The 19,911-nt window shown below is 34.6% G+C and overlaps 3 protein-coding genes and 1 long non-coding RNA gene across 4 annotated transcripts; 2 read left to right on the forward strand and 2 right to left on the reverse strand.

Annotated features, from left to right (window-relative positions):
• The first annotated feature begins 1,475 nt into the window (after positions 1–1,475).
• LOC18026642 (60S ribosomal protein L10a-2) lies at positions 1,476–3,120 on the forward strand. The gene is made up of 6 exons (XM_006409703.2): positions 1,476–1,545; positions 1,741–1,778; positions 1,977–2,196; positions 2,310–2,475; positions 2,584–2,789; positions 2,880–3,120. The coding sequence occupies exons 2-6, from the start codon at positions 1,774–1,776 to the stop codon at positions 2,931–2,933; spliced, it is 651 nt and encodes a 216-aa protein (XP_006409766.1). The 5' UTR covers positions 1,476–1,545; positions 1,741–1,773; the 3' UTR covers positions 2,934–3,120.
• A 1,796-nt stretch (positions 3,121–4,916) lies between these two features.
• On the reverse strand, positions 4,917–5,637 carry LOC112081635 (uncharacterized protein At1g43920, Chloroplastic-like). Its single transcript, XM_024148455.1, has 2 exons — positions 5,339–5,637; positions 4,917–5,238 (listed from the first exon to the last, which is right to left on the reverse strand). Exons 1-2 carry the CDS (start codon positions 5,498–5,500, stop codon positions 4,993–4,995), a joined length of 408 nt encoding a protein of 135 aa, XP_024004223.1. The 5' UTR covers positions 5,501–5,637; the 3' UTR covers positions 4,917–4,992.
• A 2,503-nt stretch (positions 5,638–8,140) lies between these two features.
• On the forward strand, positions 8,141–9,799 carry LOC18026643 (ferredoxin, root R-B2). The gene is made up of 2 exons (XM_006409704.2): positions 8,141–8,263; positions 9,087–9,799. The coding sequence occupies exon 2, from the start codon at positions 9,105–9,107 to the stop codon at positions 9,567–9,569; it is 465 nt and encodes a 154-aa protein (XP_006409767.1). The 5' UTR covers positions 8,141–8,263; positions 9,087–9,104; the 3' UTR covers positions 9,570–9,799.
• An 8,935-nt stretch (positions 9,800–18,734) lies between these two features.
• On the reverse strand, positions 18,735–19,601 carry LOC18026644. The gene is made up of 3 exons (XR_002896559.1): positions 19,489–19,601; positions 18,994–19,371; positions 18,735–18,914 (listed from the first exon to the last, which is right to left on the reverse strand). It is a non-coding gene; the product is annotated as an uncharacterized LOC18026644 (long non-coding RNA).
• Positions 19,602–19,911: the final 310 nt, after the last annotated feature.

Below are 19,911 nucleotides of genomic sequence, written 5' to 3' on the forward strand. Positions count from 1 at the left end.
TACTCATCAAACACAGACAAAAGATCCGGAGATGTATGCAATAGAAGCAAGCGTGTGGAAAGCTCTGGAACAATGGGTAGAAGCGGAAGAGGATATCGTAAATCCAGCGGATCCGGTGGTTCTGGTGGCTCCTGCTGAAGAGTAGGGTTTGGCTGTGCCGAAAAGTTCACCACGCGGAGGTGGGAGAGCAGATCTGCTGACCACGACAGAGCAGGAGATGAATGCTGAAACGTGAACAAAGACTCGACCTTATGTGCCATGGAAAAAAATGAGGATGAAAAGGTCGGAAAATATCTCGTCGGAGAGGGAACAGCCGGCGGAGGGAGTTGACGGTTCTTCAGAGAAGCCCGAGAAGGTGGAGATTCGCGCTACTTAGATAGAGGACATGACAGTTGAGGAACACCGGATGCGGAGGATCATTTTGAAATCTTCGATGGTCGGTGCTACTCACATGTGTATTCTTAATAAGAACTATCATATTTCCAACATTTTAGCGGTTTATGATTATTTTGTGAAAATATTATTTAATTTAAATATTTATTTTTTTAATCATTCGACTGTTTTATTTATCTGACATACTAGTCAATTTTTTTTTTGAAGTCTGTCATGATCAAGAGAATGGAAACGTTGATTTTAAACCCGCTTGTACTGAGTAATAAGCTAACCCAAAACAAATTTGTTGGTTTATTACCCAGCATAATATGAAATCAAGTCTCTATCCAATTTAAACCAAACCCATACCCGACTAAGATCAATTCTAATCTCGGATGTGATCACGCTAGAACTAACCTTAAAATCCTCCAAGTTTATGTCGAAACAGTTTGTATCTAATTTTTGTGTCATCTTGTGAATGGTTGAAGCCTTCACTTTTGTGCAATGGTCGCAAAGCCGTCGTCGAGGTTGTGGTAGTCGTGAATCTCAAATCTAAAATTTTATTTGGTTTTATCATTTCTTATTTTCTCTCAGCTTTTGCTCTTTACGAGCTTCTGGTAGATTAAGCTAAATCTTAATCTTTTTTCTTCTAGTATTTTTTCTTCTGTTATGATACAATGTTCTCTTATATAATTAATGAAAACCCTTAAACAAAAAAAGAAAAAGCCTTCACTTTTGCTTGTAAATTTAGAGACTCAAGAGTCTTCAAGTTATTGTGTCTTTGTTTGTGTTTCATTGGATTACTAACATATCTAGAATAAGCGATGTTATGTATGGGTAATTATCAAACTAAAAATCAGAGCAATCGCGCAACTAAAACATCAAACTCCTAATATGAATCATTCATACATTTCCAAATTACTGAAATGAAGTATATTACAACAAAAAAAATATATATATATATATATTTATATATATATAAAGATGGGCTAATTGAGACATAATTTCGGCCGAAAATGTAACAAATGGCCCAACAATGTACCAAAGGCCCATGTGACGAGATCAATCTAGTTAGGGTTTAGTCTCTTCCTTCCAATTTTTTTCCTCTTTCCTCATATAAAATCTTCAGCCGCCTCGAAAGCAAAATAGGGCTTCAGCTGCTTCACCTTTCAGGTTCGTTTCTCTCCGACCTCTTCACTTCTCCTTTCGTTTTTTTTTCCCGTTTACTGTCTTCACTGTGATTACGTAACCTATGATATGAAAGATTTTGATTTCTGCTGAATACAAATTACTAAATCATGGTGTAAAATGAGGGTTTCATCTCCAAAATTGATCCCTTTTTTTGTTTGTTTGCTTTGTTGTTTCCAGGGTCAGAGATTCGTGAACTGAGAGAAACCCAAGATGAGGTACTCTTCTCCCAATTATCATCTAGATCTCTAATCGCTATATCATCAAGTGATCTCCAAATTTGTCTATGTTCAATTAGATTGATGGATTAGAGAATGTAATCGTAGAAGTCTTGCTGTTCATTAGATTACTATAGTACATTGCTTTTGTTTTGTTTTGTTGATCTAATTCTGTGAAATGTGATTGTGAATATACAGTAAGCTTCAGAGTGAGGCTCTTAGAGAAGCCATCACAACTGTCAAGAGCAAATCTGAGGATAAGAAACGTAACTTTGTGGAGACAGTGGAGCTTCAGATTGGTCTGAAGAACTATGACCCACAAAAGGACAAGCGTTTCAGTGGTTCTGTCAAGCTCCCACACATTCCTCGCCCGAAAATGAAGATCTGTATGCTTGGAGATGCCCAGCATGTTGAAGAGGTGATTTAAAATCTCTCTCTGAATTTGTGTATCAAGGAAGAACTTGGTTGTTCTTGAAATGTTGATGTTTGGGTTTAACTGGAGCTTGATACAAAGTGAATTGGTTTTGATAGGCTGAGAAGATGGGACTAGACTATATGGATGTTGAGGCTTTGAAGAAGCTCAACAAAAACAAGAAGCTTGTTAAGAAGCTTGCTAAGAAGTACCATGCTTTCTTGGCTTCTGAATCCGTCATTAAGCAGATTCCCCGTCTTCTTGGTCCTGGTCTTAACAAGGCAGGCAAGTTTCTTCGATAACTCATTCCTGTTCTGTTCTTACGTCTCACGTTTAGATGTAGTTTCAGTTTTTCTTGTTCTAAGCTTTCTTGATATGGGTTTTGATACGCAGGAAAGTTCCCAACTCTGGTGAGCCATCAAGAGTCGTTGGAATCAAAGGTGAATGAGACGAAAGCAACTGTGAAGTTCCAGTTGAAGAAAGTTCTGTGTATGGGTGTTGCTGTTGGTAACCTTTCCATGGAAGAGAAGCAGCTCTTTCAGAACGTGCAGATGAGCGTCAACTTTCTTGTCTCGCTATTGAAGAAGAATTGGCAAAACGTAATGATTGCGTCTTGTTTCTCTGTAAACTTCGTTAATACATCTCTCTAAAGCTCTTTCTAATCTCTTCTTGATTTGAATGTTTTGCAGGTAAGGTGTTTGTACTTGAAGAGCACCATGGGACCACCACAAAGGATCTTTTGAGCTATCTACTCCATCAGTCCAACTTCGAGTTTTGCTTTGTGTTTTTTTTTTTCAGAGATCTTGTGCTTCTTGAGATATGGTTTGGAATGATATTATTAGCAGAATTCAAGTGCTAGTTTGCTTTTTGGTAGACGATATATGCAATGTCCTACAATATTTACAATTCAATTTTATCCATCTACTATCTCATGACTGCTTTATCTATTGTTTAGGATAGGAAACTTTCTACGGTATATAGATCGAAATTTAAGGAATTTCCAAGAGGTAAAAGATTCAGTTGAATAACCGGGAGCTTAGCCATTTTACTTTGGTAATAAATTTTGGTATAAAGAAAATAGGCTAATATTATGGGAAAATTGTCAAAAAAAGCATGAACTTTCAAAAACTGGCAAAAAAAACATGAACTATGACGAAAGCCATTTAATTCATCATATATCATATTGTGTTGACTGAAAATTTAAAACCTGAACTTATATTGACTTGGCCAAAACATACATGTCGTTAAATCCTTAAACGGATTGATTAAACAGAGTTTAACAACCGTTAAAAACCACGTTTAATTGATACAATGTCGTTTTACTTCTCTTTCCTTAAACCCAAAATCGATAAAAAAAAATTTCAATTTCTGCTTCTAACCCTAAATCCCCAAATCAATTTTCAAACTCTCCACATCGATTTCTTTCAAAATCTCGATTTCTCTCTTAGAGATGACCAAAAAAAGGAAGAACAAGCAGCTGCCAACCCGATGGAGTAAGCGTGCTACAACGAGCAGAGCAGAAGAAGAGCCGCATGATATTGGAGCTGAAGAAGAAGAATTCATCACAGTACGAATTCGAGAGCACCCTCAAGCTCCTGAACATCTCGAGCCTGTCAATACTGAAGAGAGTCGAAGTAAAACGGTTAATGATGAAGAAGATCAAAGTGCAGAAGAAGATCAAAATGATGGAGATAAAGGAATCCAACACGAAGGAGAGGTCGATAGTGAAGATGATTGCAGGGTTACTGGTGATGAGGATTGTGATGCAATTGATGATGCAGGTGATGAAGAAGCCGCTGCAGACGATGATGAAGAAGCTGCTGCAAACGATGATGAAGAAGCTGCTGCAAACGATGACCACGGATTAGGCGTCGAAGAAGAAGGAGAGTTAGAAGAAGACTTTCGAGAGGTTGTGAGAGATGAACCAGAGAGTGATGCGGACAGTGGAGATGATATATGGGATGATGAGAAGATTCCTGATCCTAAGTCTGATGATGAAGACGAAGAAGAAGATCCTGAAGAGGCAGAGCGTAGAGCAGAGCGTAGAGCTAATGAAGATGCAGATGAGTTGCTAGTATTGGGGAAAACTTTCAATTCTCCAGAAGATTTCAAGCTTACAGTTCTAAGGTACTCTCTTAAGCCCAGATACGACATTAAATTATACAGATCTCAATCAAAGAGGATCGGTGCAAAGTGTTCTGACACTGATATGGACTGTCCGTGGAGAGTTTATTGTTCATACGAGAGGAGAAGACATAAATTTCAAATTAAGGTGTATGTGGATGAGCATATATGCGTTAGATCAGGTTACTCCAAGATGTTGAAGCGATCAACAATCGCTTGGTTATATTCAGAAAGGCTGAGATTGAATCCAAAGTTTACAAAACAGGAGATGGTTGCTGATATTAAGATTCAGTACAATTTAGAAGTGACTGAAGACCAGTGTGCAAAGGCAAAGACAAAAGTAATGAGAGAAAGGAAGGCTAGTCATGAGAAACATTTTTCTCGTATATGGGACTATCAAGCTGAGGTTTTTCAGCGGAATGAGGGAACTAAGTTTGAGATGTTACTTTTTGAGTTTAGAATTGTTGTCTCACTTTCAGGTTTTATGTTATGACTATTTGATGATGCGTGTGTTGAATTGTTCTCTACAGATCCTATTTTTTTAGAAAAACTTACTTGCAGGGTTATAAACAAACCAAATATAGAACATGACGTTGATTAGATTACAAAAGTTTCATTGCATAAGACAATACATAAACAAACCACGAAAAGCTACGACACTAACTCAAAGCAAAGATACTAGTAACCAAGAACAATATTCATGTCTTTTGGTTTACCAATCATCAAGTAGACAACAGCAATGAACATCAAAAATAGACACACAAAACACAATCTGATCAAGAGTTTGCCATTCTGGATTTCCTTTTTATTGCACATCACATTTTCCTCCAATTCTTTGATTGTATCCTTTAGCTCTACAACCACCGTTTTCACATCTTCAACCTCCTCATACACAGAATCTTCCACCCACTTGAACAAATGTCCCTAGTTTGACAACAAAACAACACAAGAACACAACAACTGTCGTTATCGATTCTATGTCGATAAAGCTTGGGAAAGTTGACCCACATTATCAACTTCATACCAAATTAAGACATACCTTTCGTTTTGTTATGCAGCGGAAGAAAGGTCGTCCTGGATTTTCTTGAGTTTTAGATGTGTATATTGTCACCTCCGATCCACACATACATTTCGACGGAAACCCACGGTCGACACAAACAATACATTGCTCAGAACTGGTACTCATTGAGATAGGAGAAGGAAAATTCAGAGAAGAAATCGATGTGTGTGTGTGGAGATTTAGAGCTTGAGAATGTTTGAAAATTGATTTGGGGATTTAGGGTTAAAAACAGAATTGGGGATTTTTGGTCGATTTTGGAGTTAAAGAAGAAGAAGGTCGATTTTGGGTTTAAAGAAGGAGAAGTAAAACGACGATGTATCAATTAAACGTGGTTTTTTAACGGTTGTTAAACTCTGTTTAATCAATCCGTTTAAGGATTTAACGACATGTCTGTTTTGGCCAAGTCAACATAAGTTCAGGTTTTAAATTTTCAGTCAACATAATATGATGATTTAAATGGCCTTCATCATAGTTCATGTTTTTTTTGGCCAGTTTTTGAAAGTTCATGCTTTTTTTGACAATTTTCCCTAATAATTATTGGCTAATTATTAATTCTCAATTGGTTAATCGATGCAGCAAAAGTGTTCAAACAATCAAATGAATAAAGTGTGTAACGAATTTTCAATTATGATCTAAAAACAATTTGGCTTGACGACCGGATCGAAAAGTAGTCGGTTAAGTTACTAGACATTAGCTCTTCGCTGTGGCATTTTAAAGCCACAGATTGGGAGTTTTTCTCTTGTTAGGAGGTAGCCGATTTTGAGTCTGTATCTATCTTTTATGCCTAGTTCTTTTTGAATGCATCAGTTTCTAGAAGGGTTTTAATGGTTTTGTTTATGTGCTTTGTACTTTTTCGGGTTTGCGTTTTTCATTGTCTATTTTGTTGTCAATTTTTGTTTCGATTTAGTGCCTTCCTTGAGTTTTCAAGTATTTTGAAAGCTTTTATCAGTTTGGTTTTTTCCGAAGATCATGGTTTTCGGTTTAGTTTCAACATGTCTTTTTTGGCGTCCAATTTTAATGCTAATGGTTCTTTTTTTTTCCATCGATCCTTAGTTTTTATTGTTGGGTCTAAATTACTTGTGTAATTCTAGTTTTGTTTCCTTTCATATGGCTTTGTCTCCGGAAAATTATAGTAATCTTTGTTTCTGTTTTAAAACATATTAATTTTTGTGTTATTTTTTAATTCCACCTTAATATTTTAAATAAATTTAGACGATAAATAGTTACTAGAGATTAGAATAAGAGAGGATTTACCAAAAACAATGTTGAGTTTCGTCGATTTCTGTTGACATAATTGTTTGAAGAGAAATCAAACTAATGATTAAAATATAAAAAGTACCTCTCTAGGGTTTAAGTGTTGCATACGGCCAATGGCCTGAGTCAAGGGGCGCTAGTTCGTAAGTTTGTAATGCCAACTTCCCACTTTGACCTTTGATCTCACTAATCCACCAACAAAAGGCCATTACGCAACTTAAGTATTCAATAATTATACTACTTTATTATTTTCATAACTTATTGTTTTTACATATTTAACGTATTTTTTTCTCATTAACAAGGTTATCGCGCTGGTTAAGAGCCCGTTGTTGATTTTTATTGCCAAACAAACATTCTATCAAGAGGTTAGCAGCTTAATCACGAATATTCAACTTAATTTAAGAAGTTTTAATTTTTTTATCACTACACAATACTCCTGTTCTGAAATAAGTGATGTTTTAAGAGTTTTTTTTTTCTCAAATAAGTGATGTTTTCAATTTTCAATACACAAATCAATAATTTTTTATTATTTTTTGACTATTTGTATTCTGCAGATTATTTTTTTAATTGTTAAATTATGTTTTAACAAACAATAAATAATAGTTTTAGTATGGAAAAATTAAAAATTAAAAAAAATTTTAAATCTGTATGCAAAAATCTTAAACATCACTTATATTAGAACAAAATAAGTATTACAGTTTGGAAAAAGATGGTTTACACTTTTCTTCAAGCTTTCCAAATATCCAAACTTTTCTAGTTTTAGTTTAAAAGTTCACTAAACAGAAGTATAATCTAACATGTTTAGGGTACACTTATATTTTGATGTTTAGAGATTTTTTTTTTTAATCAATTTTATAGAGTTTTTTGTATTCTTTTTTTAGACTCTTTTTAAAACATATCTTACTATATAACGTTAAACTGTTTCATTTCACTTGTTCGGGTTTACTTTCATGATATATTTTATGTAAACTCAGTACTATCAAATTGGATTTCTGAGTTTTTCAAGATTACATCACTTGTTCAAAAATACTTTTCAATCTAAACACATATCATTTGTTTATATTTTCTATGACTAATTATATTCATAAAACCTTGATTATCTAACAGTATATATTTCCAGGACAATAATTTTATCACATAAAAAAAAACAGAAAACTGAATAGATTATATGATTTGTGTCATAACCTGATTAGTATTAATGAAAAAAAATATATACATGACAGATATCATGAAATAAAAGTTGTATCAATCAACAATTTTAAACTAGTCAAAAAAGTCTTGTTCTTTTTATAAACAAGTTTCAAAAACAATTAATCTTGATATAATCGGATTTAACATGAAACATATCTTGCAAAATATGATTTTTTTTTCTTCGCTATGTTTTTAATTTTCTATATAAAATATTTTCACTTTGTAATTAAAAGAAGATAATTTGTTTTTTAAAAATGAAACAACAGAAAAAAATAAAAACAAAATAGAAAAAATTAGCCGTCGAAGGTAGCAAGTTGGGCCGTCACGGCCTTCCAAAAGCCACACTGCCCTTCCTTCCCCTTTTATATTTCCTTCTCCTCTCTTCTTCACCAACCGCTCTCGTAGTCTCCGCCTCCTCCTTCTTCCTCATTCTCTGTCTTTTCTGTAAGTTTCAGATTCCCAGATTCGATTTGATTCTATTTTATTTTTGCTGTTTCTCTGATAATTGTTTTCGTTTTTCTCAAGTTTGTTTTGAATGAAACGATGTTTGTAGATAAAATCATGGAATCTACTTGTATGTTGTTTTTATTTGAGTTCTTTGTGGGGACAAAAAAAATCTTCTTTACCAAAATATCTTCCGATTGGATTTTTCCTCTCTATATCGTTATCTGATAGTGACCGATCGCAAATCGAACTTATTAATTGCAAATTAATCGTTTAATTCAACATTCAATCGATTTGATGAACTTTTGTTATTTGTTGATGGCGTCGATCTTTGTTGCTGTTGTATAGTTAATCTTGGTTCAAGCAATTGATTTGATTAAACAAAAACATGTTTAGGGTTTTAGTATTATTTCATTAGTCTTTGTGTTTTTGGAGCATCGAGTGAAGATCTATATAAGTTTTCAAGCTTGAATCTTCTCATTACGCTCCATAGAGTAAACTTAACACATCAGTTTTGCAATTTGGAACAGATTCTCTTCTGATTCTAGCTTCCAGTTGCTACTTGTGATGCACATTCTCTCGATTGTTTTGGCTCGCATTTGTTTGGTTTATGTCTAAAACTGTCTACTAATGTTGAGATCAATGCATCAACTGTTAATAAGTTCGTCCTGTGAATGCAATTATGTGTGATTGCAATTATGTGTGGTGTGTATTAGTGAAGCTTGTTCTCCTTTGTGTAAAGATGAGTTGAAGTTTATATTGATATGTTTATTAATGATTGATGTTTTAAGAAACCCTAAATCTTAAGCTTGTGTAACCGCAGGTGAAAACAAAAAACAAAATGGCGACCGTGCGACTCTCTTCCACTAGCATGACCAAGGCGGTTCTTAGAAGCCAGCCTACCAACAAGCTCAACGTTACCAAGAGCCAGCAATTCTCAATTGGATCAGTCAATAAAGTCTCAAGATCCTTTGGCTTGAAATGCTCAGCGAACTCTGGTGCCACGATGTCGGCTGTATACAAGGTCAAGCTCATAGGACCCGAAGGCCAAGAAAACGAGTTCGAGGTCCAAGACGACCAGTACATATTGGACGCAGCTGAAGAGGCAGGAGTTGACTTGCCTTATTCTTGCAGAGCCGGTGCGTGTTCCACTTGTGCTGGTCAGATCAAGGAAGGCCAAGTTGACCAGTCTGATGGTTCGTTTCTTGAGGATGATCACTTGGAGAAAGGTTTTGTCTTGACTTGTGTGGCTTACCCACAGTCAGACTGTGTGATCTATACACACAAGGAAACTGAACTCTTCTAAGTCTGGTCTGTGTTTGGTATGATGCAAATTGGTTATTCGGTCATCGAAAATTTGTGTGTTTTTAAGGTCAACTTGTATGGAAACGTTTCAGGATATGCCTTTTAGTGTTCATCAAACCGGGTTGCAACTGGTTAATAAAGTGGTTTAAGTGTTAACCAATAATTCTGGTTTTTTTTGTAAGTTTATTTCTTAAAATATATCATATTCTGGTATTCAGATTGAATTTAAGATTTATTTGTAACCTATCCCAAAATTGAATTGGTAAGGTTTATTGGTCGGTAATCTATTATATAAAGACTCATCCTTAAAACACGTCATTTGCCATATCAATTTAAAGAATTTGTATAACATTTGTTAGAAAAATACCCAAATTTGTTTGACTCCTTTAAAAATACCTGAACTATTAATCATTTCTTTTAAAAACACAAACTATTAATTACTCTCTTTTTAATACTTAAACAATTAAATTTGATAATTTTACAAAACAATAATTTCAGAAACCCAGTTTTACCCTCAGTTATTTCTTAGATTTAATTTATTTTTATTACAAAAACAAAAATATAATTTATTAACCTAAAAAAATTTATCTTCCTTCTCCGACCTTTTCTCTGCAATTTAATATCATGTCCCTGCAAATGAAATTCTCAACCATATGAATCAATGTGTTGATCGATCCAAGAAATCAAGAATATGTTCAATAGAAGCAAACTATTTTTGTAATCGATCCAAGCAGTGACCAATTTCTTAGATTTTAGATTCATTTAAGGCTAGATCGATGGATCTGAGGTCGAGATTGAGATTAAGTTATTCATTTGATGAATTTAAATAGGGATCCAATTTGGTGTCAAATTTGATGAATTTGGTTCAGATAATTGAAATATGGATCCAATTTGGTGTCAAATTTGATGAATTTAATCTTCAACTCCATGAGAGAAATTGACTAAGATGTCGTTGTCGTGAGAGAGGAAGAAAGAAAGGTGTGTCACCGAAAGAATCTTGGTATACATCTCTGATAATCTAAATTTGCTGGAAAGATGAAATCGAGAATTGTTAAAGTCTGCAGAAGGTCCATCGACAAGGAACTCACCAGAAAATGCAGAGATTAGATCGGAGTCCAACGGGGTTGATTTCATGATCAGGAAAAGGAGTCATTGACAAAAAATCTTGAAGATAATCGCAGTCCAAGATGAATATAGCTTTTGAAGCCGGCGGAGGAGAAAATTGCATTGAGTCTCGTCAAGATGTTCGAATGCGGAGAGTCGGAGACGGTTTGAATCGAAGGCGGAGAGTTGGAGACGGTCTCGTCAAGAATTTTTTTCAGGTTTTTAAATTATAGTTTTGTTTTTCTAATAAAATAAATTGAATCTAAGAACTAATTGAGGGTAAAACTGGGTTTTTGAAATTATTGATTTGTAAAATTATCAAATTTAATTGTTTGAGTATTAAAAAGAGAATGATTAATAGTTTGTGTATTAAAGTGAAATGATTAATAATTCAGGTATTTTTGAGACAAAAAAATTTAGGTATTTTTCTAACAAATGTTATACAACGTGGGTATTTTAAAAGTTTTTCCAATCTTCTTTTTCCTTTCTCTCTTTCGTCATCCTCACTCACATGAGAAGAAAAAAAAAATGTGGTGCGTTTTATTTACAGGATCGAGTTATAACTTGAAAATTTGTCAACTATAAGAAGAATAATACGAAGAAGTTCTTATATTCGTGTTTTACAACACATCTTTGTTTCATTCAGATATTCTGTATCTATTAAAACACATTCTATCTTTCTATTTTATTTTATAATAATTCCCAAAAATTATGTGAACGTTATCTCATTTTCAAATAATCTATTCTATTTAAAGGAATTTTCAAACATTCTCATCAATTATATGGTCTACTACCTATCAGAAGTTAGAAGTTATATGTTTTCACTTTTGTATATTATAATCAATTTTAAATAACCCAAATAGTAATGAGTAGTAGGCAGTAATGAAATTTGATTCAAACTATATAGTTTGACGAACAATTCAAAGCCAAACTCGTTTAAATGACAGCAATCTTTTTATGTTATTTGAATTCTTCTTATGCTGTGTAATTTGTTTACAACTCATGTGTTAGAAGATTTTGAACTTTTAATATTTCACCACTGAACTTGCATTTGAATTTTTCCATATTAAAAAAATCCCCAACTGACATAAGTTAAACATCTGTCATTGGCATAAAATTAATTAAAGTCAAAATACCTTAAAAACTCTACAACAAAATTTTTTCATGCACGTTCTACCTTCTACAAATATTATCAAGAAATTGTTTCAAACTTACTTACAATAATTACTCATTCTAAATAATTTATTCAGTGTAGGACCACGAAAATCCGATTGAAATCAAGAATAGAAAATAGCAATATTATAAACAATATGTTAAGGTAAGAGATTAAAACGGGAGTTAAAAAACCGATTGAAAAAGACGAAAACACGGAGTCGAGATATAATCTCTTTCCTTAACTCAATAAATCGCCCGTAATGTGTGACGTTTTGTTGCGATTTTTGAATCCCAGGATACAACCGTGATGAGACTATTACGCAACACCCGTAATGGAATCTGCGAACTGAATTATTTGCGATACTTACGATATTAAGACGAGAGGGATATGCTGGAAAGAATTATTTGCTGTGTGTTTGGTGTGTTCGAGAATTCGATTGTTTAGAATGAGAGAAGAAGGCGTCTATTTATATTGGAAGGTTCAGCTTGATCCGCAAGGAATAAGCTTTGGCAAAAAAGAATATTCACGAGATATTCTCCTTTTTCTGCAAGCAAAAGGATTCGAAAATCTTCCGTTATTATCTGGACGCAATCTTTTATTTCCTAAGATTTATCCTTTCAAAATGCAAAAAATATTTCGTAGGAACTAAGAAGTCCACGACCCACACCCAGCTATATAGAGCCCAAGAGCCCAAGAGCCCTAAGAGCCAACTAAAAAATGCAACGTGCAACGTGCAACGTGCAACGTGCAATGAGCAACGAGCCCGGCACCGGCACCGGCACCGGCGGCGGCGCGCGTAGGTGTTTTTGCATAATGCCTTTTTACTTCCACAATGCTGTTGACCCTTATTGTGAAAAGGCCATATATATACAAGAGATTTTTCTCCTTGGTGAGCAATGTGGGACAAATACACTTCCACTAAACTTCCACTTTTAGTTATAGCCAATAGGAACATCTCATTTCCATAGGCGGCCCATTTGCTTATTAAACTTCATTTTTTACTCACACACAAACACAATGTTACAAATCCAAATGCTTATTAATATTGGGTTCCAACATTCAGATGATCAATTATAAAAATTTTAAACTACTTTTTTTTGGTTAAAGAATTTTTAAACTACTTTTCAGATCAATTTACGGTGTGTCTGTATATGACACAGAGTCGGACATCTATATATTAGCCATGGGACCGACGTCAATGTTGTTAATTTTCTTAACTTATGTTCAGAATATGTTCCCTATTTAATAACCAGTAAAATACTTGAACCTTTAGACGAAATTAATTGGTAATAGCTTTAGTGGTGTTATATGCGAATATACAAACGTTAAGAAAAACAAAAAACGTGACTACCACAAAAATTAGAGCGAGTTATTAATATTTTTTTGACTGCTAAAAGAGGGAATTATTCAAAATAATTTAAACATGTCAAAATCTAAATCTGATCGTTTAATCGTTTAACTTGACATACGTGATACTAATTTCGAATCATTCTCTTTTACTAATTACCTTACGTGTGTTGATCACATTGAACGCCTTCAACTTTATAATACTTATGTTTCTAAATGAGCCAAAAATATATTTCTACTTTAGGCAAAATATTATATTGGACAGTTTCTGAAGATACTTATCAAACTTTTTTTTGGCAGCAAGGACTCCATAGACTAATGATCTGGTGGGAAGAGGCTCACCTCAATAAGGGGCCAATCTGACTCCAAGTTGTTTACATGGAAAACATGAGTTCTTGTAATCTTACCCTTTTCAGGAAATTAAGCAATCATCACAAACATCATTACAGTTAACGTGGAATTAAACCAATTGAAAATCAAGAAACTTCTCCTTAAGGGAAGAAAAACTATCTAGCTCCGTTGAAAAGAAGAAAATGTAGGAAACCTGGAGAAGAAGACAATGTAAGAAACATGGAGAAGAAGACAATGTAGGAAATATGGAGGGATCTTTGATTATAGATTCTTAAACTTTATCGAAATTCTTTTTGGCGAGATTATTCGGCAAACTCTTGCTTCAAGCACGGATCTATAACTTCATTTAGTATGGGCATACATTATTGATATATTCATCAATTACATCTACATATTTAATTCCAAATCATGTCTCATTTGCATACATTTTAGGTATTGTTTTAGGACTTAAGAGATTGCATTAGGTCCAAGAGAGTTTTGCATGGTTTGGAGTGTTAAACAGGTGCTTATGGGGGCCTATTTGGAGTGGAGACTGTGAACCAGATGAAAAAATGGACTTGAAATGATCAAAAATGGTGAAAATGGGCGTTATGGAGCTTCTCGGCAAAAGAATGTACTGATGGTCGGAGATTCTCGGCTAAAATCAATACCGCAGGTAGGATTCTCGGCCAAAACACGTACTGGTCGCTTAAGCTTCTCGGCCAAAACTTTCGGGTGCAGATACATCTCAGAAATCGCGTTACCGAAAGATCTTGCCGGAAGATTCAGCTTCCGGATTATTCAGCAAAGATCAAGATAATTGAATCTAGATTCCAGAACATTTAGAATCAAGGCATTTGGAGCAATGAGACGAAAGATATGGCTACCGGAAAACAAACATGTCTCACACTCATTCTGGAGAAATCCGATACACCTCAAAGACATCGTTACCGGGAAGCCTTCCCCTCCGATCTGGTTTACAGGGTCTTCATTAAAGTTGGAGAGAACTGAGTCTAGTTTCTAGACCGCTTGGAATCATGAGATTTGGAGTCGTGAGCATATTGCAACCGGAAGGAAGACATGTCTAAAAGCAGATTTGGACCCGTGCAATGCACCTCAGAGATTAGCCCTCCGGGAACCATTGCACTCCCCGGATGAAATTGAGTTCTTCATCAAAGTTGGAGCTTAATGAATCACCTTTCATGTGAAATTGGTTTGGTAGCATTTAGAGTTGTGAGCTGTGAGTTCTAGAAGGCGAGAGACAGACATATCAGCCAGACGTCTAAGAGTGGATAAGGTGCTAAGTGTCATGGTTTGACACGGTGATAATGCCACGGCCTGGGCTTGGTCGTAGCATAATATGACAACTCTCGGGATTTGACACGGTTACCATGCCACGGCCATGCATTAGGCCGTGGCAACATCTGAAACTTGCTAAAGAGTTAAAGGAGCATGACACGGCCTTAATGCCACGGTATAACCTGACCATGGCAATGTTCTGCCAACCTTCGGTGATTTACACGGTGAGAATACCACAGTCTACACCAGACCGTGGCAAGGTACTACTGATGAAGCCAACCTTCAGGATTTGACATGGTCTTGAGGCACGACCTTGAACCTGACCACGACAAGCAATGAAGATCTTTGATACGCCCATAATGCCACGGCCAAACATCAGGCCGTGGCAATCACCGAATGTCCACGCCTTGACACGAACATATTGACACGGGATGACACAAGACCGTGGAAATCCAAGAAGTTCATCACCCTAACTCAGAAAAGAAGAGACACGACAACTAGACATGGTTTAATTCAAGCCATGGCAACCTTGATCATGAAGAATCTGTCCAAGAACTTTGACACTGTCAGTTTGCCACGGTCTGGCCAAGCATCATCTGACCGTGGCAAACCACACCACTATCCATCAAAGCCGGGTCAGGACCCAGATTGTCCTGGGCTTACCCGGCCCATTAGGACTTAGTGTATATATGTTCTTTTAATCTTTTCTTTTCTTTCTTTTTATGGATCTTTTGATGTTTTTGTGAGGTGTTCTCAGGTCCCAGGTAACTTTTGGAGGCTATGGCTCAAGAAAAAATGAAATGAAGCGTATGAGAAGGCTGAGAAAGGGAGTTCAGGCCAAGCAAAACCCATCTCCAGTGATGTCTAGCCTCACCTGGTGCAGCTACTCACTCCACCTTTGCATAAAAACCACACCAGGTATCACTCCAAACACTTGTAAATGAGCATTCAGCATTTTTCATTTGTCATTTGCATTTTTGAGTTTGCTTTTTCCTCTTTCTCATGCTTTTATAACACAGGGGACTGTGTTATTTAAGTGTGAGGGAGGGGTTTTGTGTTTACTAACCATGTTTTTTCTTGTTCTTATTTTGATTTGCATTTTGAGTCTGCATCTAAGTGCATATAAAAACCAAAAAAATCGAAAAATCAAAAATTTTCACAAAAAATGTTCATTCTAGTTGCATTTCACATTTTTAGGATTGAGTCTAGTTGCATCATATAGGTTGCATTGTGCATGGGAGTAATGATAGGTTCTTTCCTTGAGAGTACATCATTTTGAGAATTTGGATTAAATATGCTTGTGAATGACTTCTGTGCTTGCAAGGCTTGAAATGATTTGAATCTGAGAAGCAAGTTTGAATTGAACTCAACTCTAATAAGTGAAAACATTGAAATTGACTTGAAATTATCCTTTGATGCATTGTTTGAATAAGTTTGTGGATACCGATATACATATTTGAGCTAGAATCCTGTTTTTACCACCCTCTTCCTTAGCTCAAATAGCTGAGTCCACATCTGGATCAGTTTTCCTCACCCTGAACCCATCCTTTCTTCAAGCCAAATGTTTGTGTGTGATTGAAAGGCCACCTTGGATCAAACTTAGCAGAAAGTGTTAGGTTTAGCATTCATGGATGTATCATTCACAATATTGATGAATAGCATCTATAGAGATTTTTCAAAAAATTCAAAGAATTTGTTTGGAATAGTGTGGCTATCGATTACTTCAATGGTGTCTTACCTCGATGTGGAAAAACTGAGAAGAGATTTGGAGTAGATGTGAATGATGTTTATGTAGTTTTAAACGTAAACAACAATCATTGGATTGCTCTTGCTATTTCGATCCCTCACCGGCAGATTGATGTGTATGATAGCAGTGTTGTGCATACTGATGATAAAGCTTTATATCAGTTTGTGAAGCCGTATGCGAAACTATTTCCACATTTGATGAGATTGTTAAGTCTTCCACTTAATCAAAGTGCAAGTGTTGTCCAGTATACGATTAAGATGCAAAACAGAATTCCTCGAAACATACAATCAGGTGATTGTGGAATATATGCATTGAAATATATTGAATGTCTTGCCTTGAATTGCGACATGGAAGCTGGTCTCTGTGATGCAAATATGAAGAACATTCGGAAGAAAATGGCAGCAGAAGATTTTTTGGGAGCAGATCATTGTGGAAAAACGTTTTTTGTTTTTCTAGCATTTTTTTGTTCTTTTTAATTTGAGATTTTTAGGATTTTAAAAGGTTGTCTTTTAGGATAGTTACGAGCTCTAAAACTGTCTCAATTTAGTTTTTCTATTATAGTTCTTTTTAGTTTGAAATTTTTAGGATTTTCATTTTTTTTGGGCTAGGTACGAGCTCTAAAACTTTTGTCTCAGTTCAGTTGTTCTTCAATTTGTTTTTCAAAAACCAGTTTTGGTATGGTGATTGGATGCTATGAATTTCAATTCTTATAATAGTTCATTAGTAGTATCTGAATTTTAATTTGAATTTGAATCCACAAAAATATCTTAAGACTTAAGACCATTAACCTAAACTGAAGAAGGATGCGTTGCAGAGGAAGAATAATCTATGTACAAAGACAGAGCACCATAAGAAGCGTTTTGATAAAATATTGTGAGATCTATCAATAAGAAGATAAAGGTAGGATGAGAAAAGAAATGAATAAATAGAGTGAGATAGAAGATTTCAGAAGAGAAACGAAGAGTAGTAAAAGAAGCGAGGAGGAAGAAGACGAGAGATAAAATGAGGAGAGTTATGAAATGTTTTGGATTAGTTCTTTGATAATTGTTTGCAAGGTCGGTCTAATAATTCAACCAAAAACAAAGACAAAAGAGGCTTAACGTAAATACGTACTCATGGCCCAGCTCAGACCCATTATTCTAAATAAAACGGTGGTTCGCCCTAACGTATCTTCTCCCCCATACTTTACGAGGTAGCCGCACATAAATGAATTCGTACGGTATATATTTGGACTAAATCTTCTCTCTGTACGAAGAAAGGAAAAATCCTTTATCTTCTTTTTTTTTTTATATAACGACATTTTATTGAAGATTAAGTGCTTGATACATAGTCTTTATGTAACAACATACAGTAAAACCTCTATAAATTAATAATATTGGGACCATAATATTTTATTAATTTATCGTGATATTAATTTATCTATAAATTAATAATTTATAGAGAAAATTTATTTTCCGCATATAATTTTTTTAAAAATTTTTTTGGAATAATGTTATATTTTAAAATTTTTACAAATCTGATAATATAAATTATAATTAACAATTATAACTATCACAATAAAATAGTTTTTAACACCATATTAGATTGTCCATGTTAAAATATACATGTTCATAAATTAAAAATTTATAAAAAAATCATGGCTATTATCAGTATTATTGATAATAAAATTGAAAATAATAATACAATACATTTAAAAAAATTTACAAGTAAGATAATCAATTATCACATCAAAAAATCATAATAAATTTTAAATGTATGTAGTAAAACAGCATTAAGAACTATTGATATAATAATTAGAGAATTGAGAACCAATGAGATTTCAACTTTAAGTAAAACCAAATACATTAATCATATTTTAGAATATTATGTTTATATATATTTGCATAAATTTATATAATTATTAATTATGTTTTTGTTGGGACTATATATTTACATAAGAATTTTTCAAAAAATATTATCTTATTATCTTATTTAATTTGATGAATTTTTACATTTGCCCGATTTGGGACCAGCAAAATTTATTAATTTATAGTGATTATTAATTTATCGTGTTTTGCCAGAGTAATATCAGCGTGGATGTTGTGGCATCTTTTTATCCAAGATAAGTTGACTTCCTCAAATTTTCTTTTCCATTTCATATCAGAGAATATGATTCGGTTTAAAATGGTAAAGATAAAGACGGTTTAGTTGAAACGGGTTGTGCTTTTGATAGAAGTGAAATCAAGGCGTTATAGTGGAGATCATTAGTGATGATTACTTGGAGTTTTGTATAAACGATAGAAGTGACGATTTCGACGGAGATGCTTGCTTTCGTCAAGTCCACTCCTGAATTCTCCAGTGCTTATCTTAGTGTTTTCACTAACCTGAAGCAAAACAAAACATTTTTACATTTTTAATTTTAACTGTTACAAGATCAATAGAGCAAAGAGATTTTAGTTTTACCCTTGTGATTAAACACTTGATATACTGATGTTACCCTCATGAACTTCGTCATCATCTTCTTCTCCTTCTTCTTTCAATGGCTGAGTCAGACTCCGAGAACTCGGGCTTGGCTCTACGGTTTCTGATGATGCGTCTCTTGTGTGGAACTGAGTTACGGGGTTACCCGCAATTACAGGAGAGAATAAACTGTTGCGCGCTTTGAAGTGACAAAGGAAATGGAGTGGTCGTTGGCATTGCTCGGTTCAATGTTTCTGATAGATCAATAGCACCGCCTTGTTCTGTTGCAAGGGCTGGAACCGGAATGTTGTTCTTCTCTTCTTCCAACTTAGGAGCAAAAGCAACGGTTCCTTCAGGTACTAGCTGTTAATTGTTTCTCTGCTGTAATGTAAATTGATCAAACATATATTAACATTACAAGATTTGTTTTTTTTTTTCAGTTTCAAACCAGGAAGAAAAAGAACCACGTATGGTTGAGAAATTTGAGATTATAATTACCCAATTCAATAGCTTCGCAGGTTCGTGATTCCATCCTTGGTAAGGGGTCTCATACTTATTTGCTTTCTCCTGTAAGAATTGAATATACTCGATAACCTGAAATGTGGTTCAAGAAGAATATTTTGGATGTTAGGAAAAGATGAGACTGAATCTACCGTTACAGAAAGTTTGGCGAAAAAATGATAGTTATACTTCTAGTAAGAAGGAGGCCTTGTCCAGCTTTTGGTCGCTGTTAGGTATTAGTTGTCTTAACATTTGAAATCTGCAGAGAGATCCATTTACAATGTTTGTTGGTTGTGAATATCGCTACTTTGAGGGTCATAATTCTGATCCTGTCAACATTGACGGTCATAATTCTAACGCGGTTGACATTAATGGTCTTTGGTCTGATGCAGTCGATGTTGAGGGGAACAGTTCAGATGA

Source organism: Eutrema salsugineum, unplaced genomic scaffold, assembly GCF_000478725.1.
Source record: "Eutrema salsugineum unplaced genomic scaffold, Eutsalg1_0 scaffold_10, whole genome shotgun sequence".
NCBI classification, from domain to species: Eukaryota; Viridiplantae; Streptophyta; class Magnoliopsida; order Brassicales; family Brassicaceae; genus Eutrema; species Eutrema salsugineum.

Coding starts and splice junctions, on each gene's coding strand:
- LOC18026642 (XM_006409703.2), top strand. Junction 2,197..2,309: donor ATGCCCAGCATGTTGAAGAG/GTGATTTAAAAT, acceptor TGGTTTTGATAG/GCTGAGAAGATGGGACTAGA. Junction 2,476..2,583: donor TCCTGGTCTTAACAAGGCAG/GCAAGTTTCTTC, acceptor TTTGATACGCAG/GAAAGTTCCCAACTCTGGTG.
- LOC112081635 (XM_024148455.1), bottom strand. CDS start 5,500: ATGAGTACCAGTTCTGAGCAATGTATTGTTTGTGTCGACCGTGGGTTT. Junction 5,239..5,338: donor GAAAGGTATGTCTTAATTTG/GTATGAAGTTGA, acceptor TTGTCAAACTAG/GGACATTTGTTCAAGTGGGT.
- LOC18026643 (XM_006409704.2), top strand. CDS start 9,105: ATGGCGACCGTGCGACTCTCTTCCACTAGCATGACCAAGGCGGTTCTT.